The sequence below is a fragment of the Rhinolophus hipposideros genome, assembly GCF_964194185.1.
Source record: "Rhinolophus hipposideros genome assembly, contig: SUPER_9_unloc_5, whole genome shotgun sequence".
Classification (NCBI taxonomy): Eukaryota; Metazoa; Chordata; class Mammalia; order Chiroptera; family Rhinolophidae; genus Rhinolophus; species Rhinolophus hipposideros.
This window is the reverse complement of record NW_027669493.1, coordinates 26,715-39,063: the sequence shown is the minus strand read 5'-3', so window position 1 is coordinate 39,063 and position 12,349 is coordinate 26,715. Positions and strand designations below refer to the sequence as shown.

Genomic DNA, 12,349 nt, shown 5'->3' with positions numbered 1-12,349 from the left:
TCTCCTTCTGGTATGCCCGTTATTCTTATATTGCTCTTTCTGATGGAGTCAGATACTTCTTGTAGAGTTCTTTCATTTCTTTTAAGTCTCAAGTCTCTTTCTTTTTCCATCTGTGTAATTTCCAGGTTTCTATCTTCGATGTCACTGATTCTTTCCTCCATATGGTCAACTCTACTACCTAAGCTGGTTATTTCATTCTCAATTTCTTCTATTGAGTTCTTAATCTCCAGAAATTCCATTTGGTTCTTTTTCAAATTTTCAATCTCTTTCATAAAATGCTCATGTTGTTCTTTGATTGCGTTTCTGAGTTCATTAAATTGCCTACCTGTGTTTTCTTGCATCTCTTTGAGGTTTTTCAGAACTGCAATCTTGAATTCTCTATCATTTAAGTCACATATTTCCATATCTTTAAGTTCCTTTTCTGCAGACTTCCCTTTCTTTCTGAGCTGTCTTGTTGCCTTGGTTTTTCTTGGCAATTACTGATTTATTATTTCTCTTCTTAGACATCTACAGGAGAGGCTTCTGCAACAGGTTGATAGGAAGAGGTCTTTCTTTTGTTTTCCAATACTTGTTGGTAGAACATTTTATTTTCTCTCTGACTGCAGCCTTTTTTTTTCTCTCTGACACAGTAGTGCTATGTTTTCTCTGCACTATTCCAGCTTCTCACACAATGGGGGGATTTCCTGGGAGACGGGCCTCTCCTCTGTTAACAGTTCACCTGGGTCATAGGGCGCCACGTCCTTGTGGGGGTGCAGAGAACTTTTGAAGTTCCAAAGCTCTTTTTGCACCCGATTAAGAGCCCGTATGTTTTAGCAGTTCTGTTTACTCCTGCAGGGATCCGCCCAGATAGGTTGGGCCAGGGGCGGGGTGAGTTGTGAGAGGTGGCCCAGAGCAATGGCGGCGATCACCACCACAGCCGGTCCCGCTTCCATAGCTCCCAACCCTTCACCGGAACTAGTTGAGCTGCGAATCTGTGTCTACGGTCCACAGTTCTCAGATCTGCAAATATCCTGTCCTTTTGATCTGACACTGCTACTTTTTCGCTTCTAGCACCGGGCAGGTGGGGGTGGGGCGAGCTCTGGGAGGGTAGGGAGGGGCGGCTAGTCTCCGTGCCTAAGGCTTCCGTTCTCTGCTCGGCAGTGAGGGCTTAAACCACCGTTTTCAGCCTTCTTCCCTCAGTCTTCACTCCGAGTTCTCTGCCGTGAGCGTTGGGTTCAGCTGTGTTATATGCTGCCCCCTCAGTGCTGTGGGCCGTAAGCAGAGCCCTAGCAGTCCGAGTCATTCCCTCTCCCGCAGCTGCGGTAGTTCCGGGATGCAGCGAGCTTGGAGCTCTGAGCTAGGTCTGCGTGCATCCTCGCCCTGCGCGGCTCCATCCCCACACTTCTCCCTTCCCTCCTCCCCGGCTCACGCAATTCGCCCACCTGGAGGTGAATTCAGTAGTGGGCCTCTTCATCTTGCCTGTCTGCTGTGCAGGGAGTCCTTTGTGGAGTTATTGTTGTCCGATTAGTTGTAAATTCCAGGGGAGCGTTACAGAGGCTCACCTCACGCCGCCATTTTTGGTAGTTCTCCGCAGGGAGACTGTTTTTAAAAGGTATCTACTGATACAAGTCAGTAAAGCTGTGCCTTGTTGAGAAGCATGGATTATTTTCCATGTGGATATGCCAACCAGGTCTCCCTATTATCACCTTTTTTTCTCATAAGTCAAAACAGAGTGAGACATGTTGACCTCATTAGAAGAAAATGTTTTCTTCTGTTAGTTGGATAGTTGTCATAACAGTGTAATTTCTCTAGAACAAGATGCTTTGTAGCCATTAGTCAAAAGATAATCATAATAAATGTTCCCATAGCCTAACTTAGGACTCAAAAGATTATAATAAAAGTACAGAAAAGTTTCACAATGACAAAAACACTATTCTGCTCACTGAATGTGGCACATTGTGCAATCTGAAATGCCCGAGGACCCCTTTAACTTAGTAGACCTCTATCAAAGCACTTGTGTCGGTGGTTTTGCAAATTATAGGAAACACAGAGATGAAATGGAATTTGATCTTTAATGTGCCCCTAAGACTTTAGAGCTGTCCCTGGCTTATTTCTATGGTTTCTTAAAACAGAATTTTCAAGGACAATCTTTTCATTCATGTATTTATTTGCCTCTGCAGCCATTTGCTATGTAACCATCAGGAGTCTTTTAGGCACTAAGTGTTATTTTGATGTTGCAGAAGGCAAGCATTTTAAAACCACAGTCCCTACCTCCAAGAGCGTGTTCTTATCATTGTCATTTTTATTATTTATTATACTTTACACAGTGCTTACTAGGTGCCAGAGCCCACTGAGAGCTTATAATTATCATTATTGTTTGTTATTCGGTGTGTAGCATCAGATCTGACAATTAAGTTTGAGAACTTGCCACTGTGCGCTTACATTGGCAGCACTGTACAAACAGCTCAGTAAGGTTTCATAACCTTGGTATATCAGTGTCTCAGAGCTGTGTTCGTGTTGATGTGTGGCGGTGTCTTGCTGAGTAGCAGTGTCTTGCTCGTTGTTGTTGCATGTTTTTGTGTGCCATTGCGAGGCTGTTTGAGCTTGAATCAGAGCTATGATCAAACATTAAATTTCTTGTTAAACTTGGCAAGAGTAGAAGTGAAATCAGGAACATGTTAGTCCAGGTTCATGGGGATAATGTCACGAGGAAAACGGCCATGTAAAAATAGATTAAACATTTTTCTGAGGGGAAAGATTGCGTCACTGATGAAGAGACGTCATGGTGGCCAGTAACGACCAGAACGGAGGAAAACATTGCAAAAATTCATCGAATTGTGAGTCAAAATCATTGGCTGACTGTGAGAAGCATAGCAGACCAAGTAAACATCGATACAGAAACAGTTAGGAAAATTTTAACTGACAATCTTGGCATGAGAAAGGTGTGTGCAAAAATAGATCCAAAGGAGCTCACCGATGAACAAAAGCAAAGGAGAGTCAAAGGCTGCCAAGACCTTTTGGAGAGGCAAGACAATGTTTTGAGCCGTGTTTTCAATGGTGATGAAACGTGGGTGTACCAATACAATTCTGAAACAAAGCATCAAAGTACACAATGGAAGTCAGCCAATTCTCCACGACCAAAAAGTTCTGTCAGTCGAAATCAAGAGTCAAAACAATTTTGCTAAACTGTTTTGACATCAGAGGGATTATTCATTATAAATTTGTACCAACTGGACAAACAGTTAACCATGTTTAGTTTTTGGAAGTTCTGAAAAGACTGCATGAAAATGTTAGAAGAAAACAACCTCAACCTTTGGCCCACTATTCATGGCTGTTGCATGACGGCAATACATCAGCTCCCATGGCACTGTCTGTGAGAGAGTTTTTAGCCAGTAAACAAATAACTGTATTGATACACCCACCCTACTTATCCGATCTGGCCCCCAATGACTTCTTTCTTTACCCGAAGATAAAGGAAATACTGAAAGAAAGACATTTTGATGACATTCAGGACATCAAGAGTAATACAACAACAGCTCTGATGGCCATTCCATATAAAGAGTTCCAAAATTGCTTCGCAGAGTAGACTAGGTGCTAGCATTGGTGCATAGTTTCCCAAGAGGTGTACTTCGAAGGTGACCATAGTGATACTCAGCAATGAGGTATGCAGCACTTTTTCTAGGATGACTTCGTGAACCTAATTGTCAGATCTCGTGGGCCAGACACTTTATGACCATGATGACGATTTCGGTTGTGAAAATCTGGGTAGGATTTAAGGGAAGTATGCAGTGTGAGTGGGAGTTGGCCAGATAAAGAGGCAGAAGGACCGTGTTGGGCAGGGGAAACAATAATCAAGATTATAGGTTTGGCAGAAGGAACTGCAGACATAGGCTAAGATATACAATGAACTTTGCAGGATTTACAAGCAGTTCAGTTTTGATGGTATAAAAAGCGTGCTGTGGGAATGGTTGAGAAGGTGGTGAATACCTAGGTAAGGCAAGCTTAGGAAAGTCTTTAGTTCTAGAGAAAGGAGTTGCTCTTATCCTGTAGGCCTTGGGAAATATGTCAGTTAGAATGTTTTAGCTGCAGGTAATAGGTGACCTAATTAACAGTGGTTACAACAGGAGGCACCAGGATGGTTTTGGTGGTTCTGTGATGCCATGAGTTGCCTGTTGTTGTCCCTATTTCAGTTGTGAGGTTGTCAGTGTTTCGTTTAAGTCTCATTTGCTGGCTGGTTAATTAGCAACGGCTCCAAGCATCATATTCTCACAGGACAATATCCAAAGGCTGAAGGACTGCGTTTCTATAGGTTTTCCATTTTCTTTGCTGGCTGGTTAATTAGCAATGGCTCCAAGCATCATATTCTCACAGGACAATATCCAAAGGCTGAAGGACTGCGTTTCTGTGTTATATAGTTGGCATACAACATTATATCCGTTCAGGTGTACAACATAGTGATTTGACATTGATATGCCTTGCGAGGTTATCACCACAATATGTCTAGTAAGCATCTATCACCCTTCAAAGTGACTGTAATATTATTGATATTTTCCCTGTGCTGTTAACTACATCCCTGTGGCTTAGATATTTCATCACTGGAAGTTTGTACTTCTCATACACTTTCTTTTTCGTTCATCTCTTCAACTCCCTTTCATCTGGGAACAATCAAGTTAGTTTTTTGTAGCTATGGGTCTGTTTCTGTTTTGTTTGTTTTGTTTTTTTAGGTTCCACATATAAATGAGATCATAAGGTATTTGTCTTTCTCTGTCTTCTTTCACTTACATAATACCTCTAGGAACTTCCATATTGTTACAAAGGGCAAGATTTCATCTTTTATGGATGAGTTATTATTATATCAGTTATATTATGGATGAGTTAATTATTCTAATATCAGTTATAGTATTACTGTATACACACACATACACACACACACACACACACACCCCACACACACATATCAAATCCTCTTTATGCATTCATCTATCGAAGGACGCCTATGTTGCTTCCATATCCTGGCTATTATATATACTGCTGCGGTGAACATAGAGGTGCAGATGTCTTTTCAAATTACTGTTTTGGTTTTCGTTGGACAAATACCCAGAAGTAGAATTGCAAGATCTCATGGCAGTTCTATTTCTGATATTTTGAGGAATCTCCATACTGTTTCCCACAGTGAATATAACAATTTACAAATCCAAAAACAGTGCAGGCTCTGTTTTCCCTTTCCTCCACTTCCTTGCCGACATTTGTTATCTGGTGCCATTTTGATGATAGCCATCTGACAGTAATGAGGTGGTATTGCTCTGTGGTTTTGATTTCCGTTTCCCTGATAAACAGTGATGATCAGCTATGTGATTCTTTTAAATAGGAAGAAGACTGAGAGGCTGCCAGTAGATCCCTTAACATTTCCAGGCTGGGGTACAGCACATGCTGGTTCCCACAGCAGTTAGGGGTAAAGCAGTCACTGTGATTAGCATAGTATAATCATTTTTCTTTGTGGAGCTGGAGAGAGGCCATGTTCTTTGTGTATTGGGACAGTAAATATCCACACAGCATTGTGGTTCTCCAGTGAGAATGAAGATGAAGAAATGGCAAGTGGGCAGGGACTCAGCAATGGTTACTGCAGGGATCATGGGAGAGTTTTGAGCAGACTAGGAACAAGATGAGACAGCATTCGGACACTCTGGTTGTGGTATAAAGCAGGGACCAGCAAGCTTATCTGTAAAGGGCCTGATTTTAGGCCATGTGGTCTCTGTCATACCTACTCAAATCTGCCATCATGGTATGAAAGCAGTCGTGGGCCAACTGAATAGGCAAGACCGTGCTACAGTAAAGCTTTATTTACAAAAACTGATGGCAGGTTGGAGTTTGCTGGCCCCTCACATAGAGGATAGATTGAAGAAAAGCACATAAAAATAAGTCGCAGACAAAGGAAGCTTTTACTTCCTTGGACTAGTATCAGTCCATTGTGATGTTTTCACCCATCCATTTTGAAAGAAAAGAAAGTCAGGAAGGTTAATTTATTCAATTTAACATGTTGGTCTTTGCTGGCTTATGTCTTTCTCATTTGTTTTGCTGAAAATAAATCCTATTCATTTAGGAAGCAACAATAACAGTCGGTGGTGTCTCATTTTTCCCCCTGTGAAAGCCATCTGCTAAGAGCCCCTGTTTGACTAGGGCAGTGGCTGTGGAAAAATAAAGCAGAGCCTGGAGAGTGTTATGGTTAATACAATTTAGTGATAATTGAATGTAAAAAGTTAGTGGGGAGTGAGAAAACTAAGATGATTCCTAGGTTTCCAGAATGTGCACTAGCATTTCAATGGGACATGAGAAGAGTGACTAGGACATTATCAGATGGAGAGAGAAAAGCAGCAGGTCAATAGGGAAGACATGTTTTTTTCCTCTGAATGTTGAGTTTCTTGGTATATCCAGGGGTAATTCATCCTACATGGATATAATTTTTTGTTTCATTTTCACATATTCTGTTAACCACTGCCTTTTCACACGAGAGCTATGTTTTTAGTTTTATAAGAAATAAAGAAGTTTAGAAAGCAAAGGAACTCTATAATCAGTGTACATTATTATACTACAAGTGATAGTTATATGTTTTTCTGTAATTATCCCAGTTACTTGATTGATTCATAAGTATTATAAAAAGAACATAAACCTTGCCTAGTTGTAGAAAATTGACAGTGCGATCTCTTCATTTGCTATATAGGAACTGATAGAACATGTTGTCATTAGGATTTTTTATTTTTTATTCTGATTAAAATAGGATGGTTGCTTGTTTTACAGTATTTTCTGACATCATTTCATTTATCCTCTTTATGCCTTTATTCAAATATATCTAGCTCTACAGGAATCTGCAAAAGAAGAATCAAAAAAAACAAATTTAATGACAGGTAATCTGCAAAATCACCTTCTGACCTTAATCATGTAGAAAGCATCAACCCACAGAATGAAAATTTCATATAATGCCATTTATTAGAGGTTCTTAATACCACCCCTGGGTTTGGTTATTCACTAGAGCACTTTACAAGACTCAGCTTATAGCTGTACTAGTGCCTGTGATTTGTTACAGTGAGAGCAAAATCAGCAAAGAGAAAAGGTGTGTGTGGCAATGTCTATGACAGGAGGGAACCAGGCGCAAGTTTCCAAGACGCATGTCCTGTGGAGTTAGCAGGATGTGCTTAATACCCCACTATTAAATTCTGGCACCACATGTGAAATGCTGTCTAGTGGTACTGGAGTCTCATTAGACTCAGTGCCTTCATGGAGTGCTTTCATGGCACGCCAGTCACATAGGCAGCGTCCCCCTAGCAGATGCTAACATTCCTGATTCCCAGAAGGAAAGCGAGTGTCCAGCATGAACCACCTTGTTTGTACAAGCAGTTCAGGCACGGTGAGCCACACTTAGTTAGGGAATGGTGGGAACCCTCCCCATATGCAGGTTTCCAGATACCAGCCAAGGGCCAGCCATTCAAGCAGGACTTTCAAAGGATAGCAGTCAGGCCTGCTGTATGAAATCTTTTCTGCACAGCAGTTATAGGCCTGACTTAATTTTTAGTGTAGCTTAAAATTTTATTTTAATAGCAAGGAATATGGTGACGTGCCTTGGTATTGGTTTCAGTTGTATCATCCATTAAACATTGCAGTGCTGGTTACTTTTTTGCCTTTTCGTGAGTATTTCACAGGTATTGCACATACATTACTATGGCAATAACCATGGCAACTCCAATCTTTTTGTGTGATTAATGTTTCAATATAGCTTTTGAATAAAATCAGCACAATGATTTCTGATTTACAATGAGAATCAAAGTTGCCCTGTAAGTACAGGGACGATTCCATTTTGATTCACTTGGCATCACTATTCAGCATGCTAAAGCGAGATGTTCAGTCACGTTTATCAGTGATTTTCTTGTGTAAGTATTCCAAAAATGACTTGCTTTGTTTATGGCTTTTCATACGCTTCATTCGGTTGGGTGAATAATCATATTCTGATACTGGACCTTGATATTCATTTTCAAGGTGACTGTAGTTTGAAAATAGCATTAATGTGTTCATATCTGGTAATAGCAGTTTCAGTGGAAATTTTTTTTTTTTTTATTAGTAAGCCTTCGTTTTTAGAGCAGGTTTAGGTTCAGGGCAAAATTGAGTAGAGAGTAGAGAAAGTTCCCTCAAAACCCACATCCCCGTCCACACAGAGCCTCCCTCGCTGTTGACACCTGCACCCGGGTGGTACATTCACGACGATCTATGAATTGCACTGACTCAGCATGACCACTCACAGCCCACACTTTACGTTAGAGTTTACTCTTGCTGTTGTACAATCTGTGGGGTATGACAAACGTATAATGACAGGTCTCCACCCTTCCAGTATCACACAGAATAGATTCACTAATAGATACTCTCTGCCGCATTTCCTCAGCCCTCCCTTCTCCCTAACCTCTGGAAACCACTCGTCTTTTTACTGCTTCTATAGTTTTGTTTTTTTCTGAATATCATATAGTTGGAATCATACAGTGGCCATCTTTTTGAATGTTTAAAAACTTAAAACTCCAGGGTCATTGAAGGTTGTTATTCAAGATAACCTCTTTGTCTTTTGGGGGGGGTGTGTTTGTTTGTTTGCTGTTATTCATCGGCTTAGGATTTGATGATATATGACTTACAAGGTAAAAAACCATGATTTCTATACACATTTGCCACTAAGGGGAGGGATGAGAAAAATGGCATCACACGCTGCTGTACAGCAATAACCCTTTGGACCTTCCTGCTCTATGAGGTGAGCCGGATAGACTCTCCAGCAATGGAGGGAAACAGTCTCAGGGGTTAGACTTGATAAAACTGGAATCGCAAAGTCTTTCATACTTACCCTGCACTGGAGAGAGGGCCAGAAAGAGTCTATTTCCTGTGTTTTGCCGTGCTGCAAAGTAGACTGCTTCTTGACTAAGCTGCTAATGACAGGGTGTTTCATCCTAAACTGAACACCCTTGACTGAAGAGCGGCACAGCGGTACTGTGTCAGAGCAAAACAAGTGGACTCTCTTCTAACTGCTCTTCATGACAGAAGTGCAGAAAAATCATGCTATTTAAATTGCACCGTGTTAGTTTATGATACTGATTTTACTGCTGATACCGTTTCGTTGACTGCAATGGGTTTGGGAGGATTACAATCATTGTAAGTAGCACTTGACTTGTAGCTATCAAATGATTGCACATCCCGTTTATTTTTCTTTCATTAGATATAAATGTATAATACATACAAACATGCATAAGTACATGCATGTACATATATGTGTACGTATCTATGTATGAATATATAAATATAAATATATGTACACACATATAAATAGGAGTGGAAGTAAAAGTTCTGCACGTATTAATTTCCCACCAATAGTATCATTAACATTCATTCTACTGTAGTCTTCAGGGGTTGTCCCAAAAATATTTTTTCATAAGTTCAGCCTGATAATTTTAAAGTTCTGTGTTTTTCTGTTGTGTATTTACAATGTATGTAAATTTTTTCTTTAACAGTGGATGAATGCTCTAAATGCAACTCTGCAAGCAGGTAGGATTTTATGGATTTCTAAAATTGCATGTTAACTGAGAGACTGCCCAGAGAAGCCAGTAAGCTTTAATGAGTGTTCTGCTCTGGCCTAGATCCTATACTATGTGCCTAACATTGGTAATCCCAGGTCGTCGGCACAGTAGATTCGCAAAGTAGCTGTGCTGTTCGGCCTAGATTTATTCATTAGCCGAGCTTCCGGGAGGTGGATTAACTGACCCTTGGTTCCATTGTTACCAAGTGGCTGACCTGTGATGTGACGTTCACCTGCTTGGCTTCCCAAGTCCGTTCTCTTGTCCCTCGGCCTGTACTGAAAAGTGCCTGGACAGGTCTGGATTCAAGATTCAGGTGCACGTCAGGTGGCCTCAGAGAGTCCCGTTTAGTGATGCCTTAGTGCTGATTTAGAAGTTTCCTACCAAGCCCAGTTAGCCCAAGCTCTTGTCTGAATGTACTTGACAGTTGCAGCAGTCACGAGAACCTTGTTTTCACCATCAGTGTTTAGGGCAGATCTCAGTTCGTTGTGGCCACCAAACCACAGGTTGTACATAAGCAAGACCTAATCAGATAAATGTTTTCAGGTATAATGCGATGTACACTTCTTGGGATGAATCGTTGTTCTGTAAGTGAAGAACATCTATGTATAGACCATGTTGTGTTAATGCAGCACAAATTGAGATGATATTTCTAATTGATTCCTCTACTGACTGACTTCCCAGCCTGTGTTTCCCTTCTGGCTAATACCTTTCCCTTGTTCTAGGAAGTTTTTTCTCTTTTTCCAGAGTCTTTCTTCCCTCTTCCATGAGTTTTCTTGATTTTTCCCCTTTTTCTCTGCATTCTCGGGGTATTATTGTTGCCGTTGTTGTGTTATTTTTTTCCACTTCTGCCAGCTAAGTGTTCTCCATTTTTCTTGACAGAATCAAAAGTACATAGAATTCCAGGTGTTAAAGGAATGTTAGCAATTAATTATTCAAAACACCCCCTAGTACTTCATGCTGCCATTAATGTTTTGGTCAAGTAGTTGATCACATGAGGAGTTTGAGCCCCAAGAGATTAAAGTGACTTATTTGAGTATAGTGAGTGATGAAATGAGATTAAGTGTAGGTTTCTAAGCCCAGCACACTTCCTTCTTTATCATCCTTTGGGTGAGGGTTTAATTATGGAAAGGTCTAGTGAATGCAGTGGAAGAGGATAAGAATGGAATTAGCAGGGGAATCCAAGTCTCAATAGGACCAACACTGGGTTGGAATAGGAATAAAGCTTTTAGAATAGAGATCAGAGATCAGATAAGGGAAAAGAGATCAGAAGAGTAGGGTATGACAAGGTAAAGAGAAATTACAAGCAAGAAGGACACCGGATGTTGGTAGTTGTCTAAAGAAGCAGATTAAAGTAAGGGGTTCAAGGGTATCTGAACAGGTTGCTGCTTTTTCGTTTGTTGAATTGGAGGAACCAGCAAAATTTAAGGTTGTATGAAAACATATTAAACCTTTGAGCCTCTGGAAACATTCTCTTAATAGCAAGTAGGAATGTGGTATCATCCACCTGCACCCGAAATTACAGAGGGGGTCCCCTCGAGTCCAAAGGCACTGGAGATTGCTGAACTACATAGATCTATGGCCCACGGCAGGTGTCTCGTCACCTCCACCTCTTTTCCCAACGGGCTGATGTCCTTCCCAGGGAGATGGAGGGTTGGGCAGAGGGAGGACTGATTGTGAAAACAGTAATGGAGTTGGGTAGGTGGTAACATGCCTGTGTTGGGAGTGGATGACTGAGGCTCCATTGAGCTTATTTTCCAGGAACAGGGAAATAGAAAAGTCCTACTGTGGGTCATTTGAGCCCAACCTTGTTTCAGGAGTCTCTATGCCTTCGTAGGCTGAAGTTTTCAAGGTTGGAGATTGCCAGGAAGCTGTGCGGACAAGTGATCGGAGAGTGGGGAGGCTAACAACATACATTATTTGTTCTTTGACTTTTGTACGTGTAACTTGCAAACATTTCACACATTTCAGGGACCTCACTGTAATGTTTCAGGGTGAAAGGAAGGAATGGGGTCAATTTAATAACTGCTTTCTACGTTAAAGACGCAAGACTGCCGTTTTTGACCCACACAGATTAATCTTTGAACCAGGGACAGACCGTGGAGAAGGCTCAGTGTATCGTTCTACCTTGGTTTAGGTCATTGCTTTTGTCCCAGTTCAGGTTCCTCTTGTCAGCTATTAATTGCGTTTTCAATTCAGCCCTGGGGACTTTTGGTGAAAACAAGGTACTTTCAGGTGTTGCCAACATATTGGCTGTCATTCTTTGTTATGGAAACTTAGAGTGTATCTTCATTAACTCGTGCACGAGTTGGGAGTGGTGCATTCAGAAATAGATAACTGATCGCTTTTCTAGAACATCATCTAAATTTTAATCATATAAAGAAACTTCATTTCATATGCAGATAGCTGAATTTTACTCCTTTTGTTGTTGTTGTTGCTGCTTTTGTAAAGAAATGAATTCACTTGTTTCTTTTGTGTATCTTTCCCCGAAGTCTTTCCTGGAAACATGGCAGTGATGATTCATGGTCTTCGTCAGACGATGGACTCTTCGATGTTGGTACCAAGGTAAAAGGCTCCTGTGTGAAATTAACTGTTGTGCTCTTAATTTAGTTTTGTGTAGCACCGAGTTGTAAAATTTGGTAGTGTTCCACCTATCATTGTTTTATGTTTGTTATGGAAAATTGGTCAGTGTGAAACATTTTATAACATATGACCATTTGACGCTTCATTGTTTTGTTGTTGTTCTTTTAACTTTAGTAAGTATCGAAGATGGG

General features: G+C 40.9%; 1 protein-coding gene across 4 annotated transcripts in view; it reads left to right on the top strand.

Annotated features, from left to right (window-relative positions):
* The window catches only part of LOC308502961 (ankyrin repeat domain-containing protein 26-like), a 57,593-nt gene that overhangs the window by 18,999 nt on the left and 26,245 nt on the right, over window positions 1-12,349 (top strand). For 2 of the 4 annotated variants that reach the window (XM_081080776.1, XM_081080778.1), the window contains exons 7-9: window positions 6,831-6,881; window positions 9,513-9,546; window positions 12,068-12,140. In XM_081080776.1, coding sequence (XP_080936902.1) covers window positions 6,831-6,881; window positions 9,513-9,546; window positions 12,068-12,140 — 158 coding nt within the window. The remainder of the gene's footprint in view (window positions 1-6,830; window positions 6,882-9,512; window positions 9,547-12,067; window positions 12,141-12,349) is intronic. The other 2 variants (XM_081080777.1, XM_081080779.1) reach the window with 1 other exon arrangement.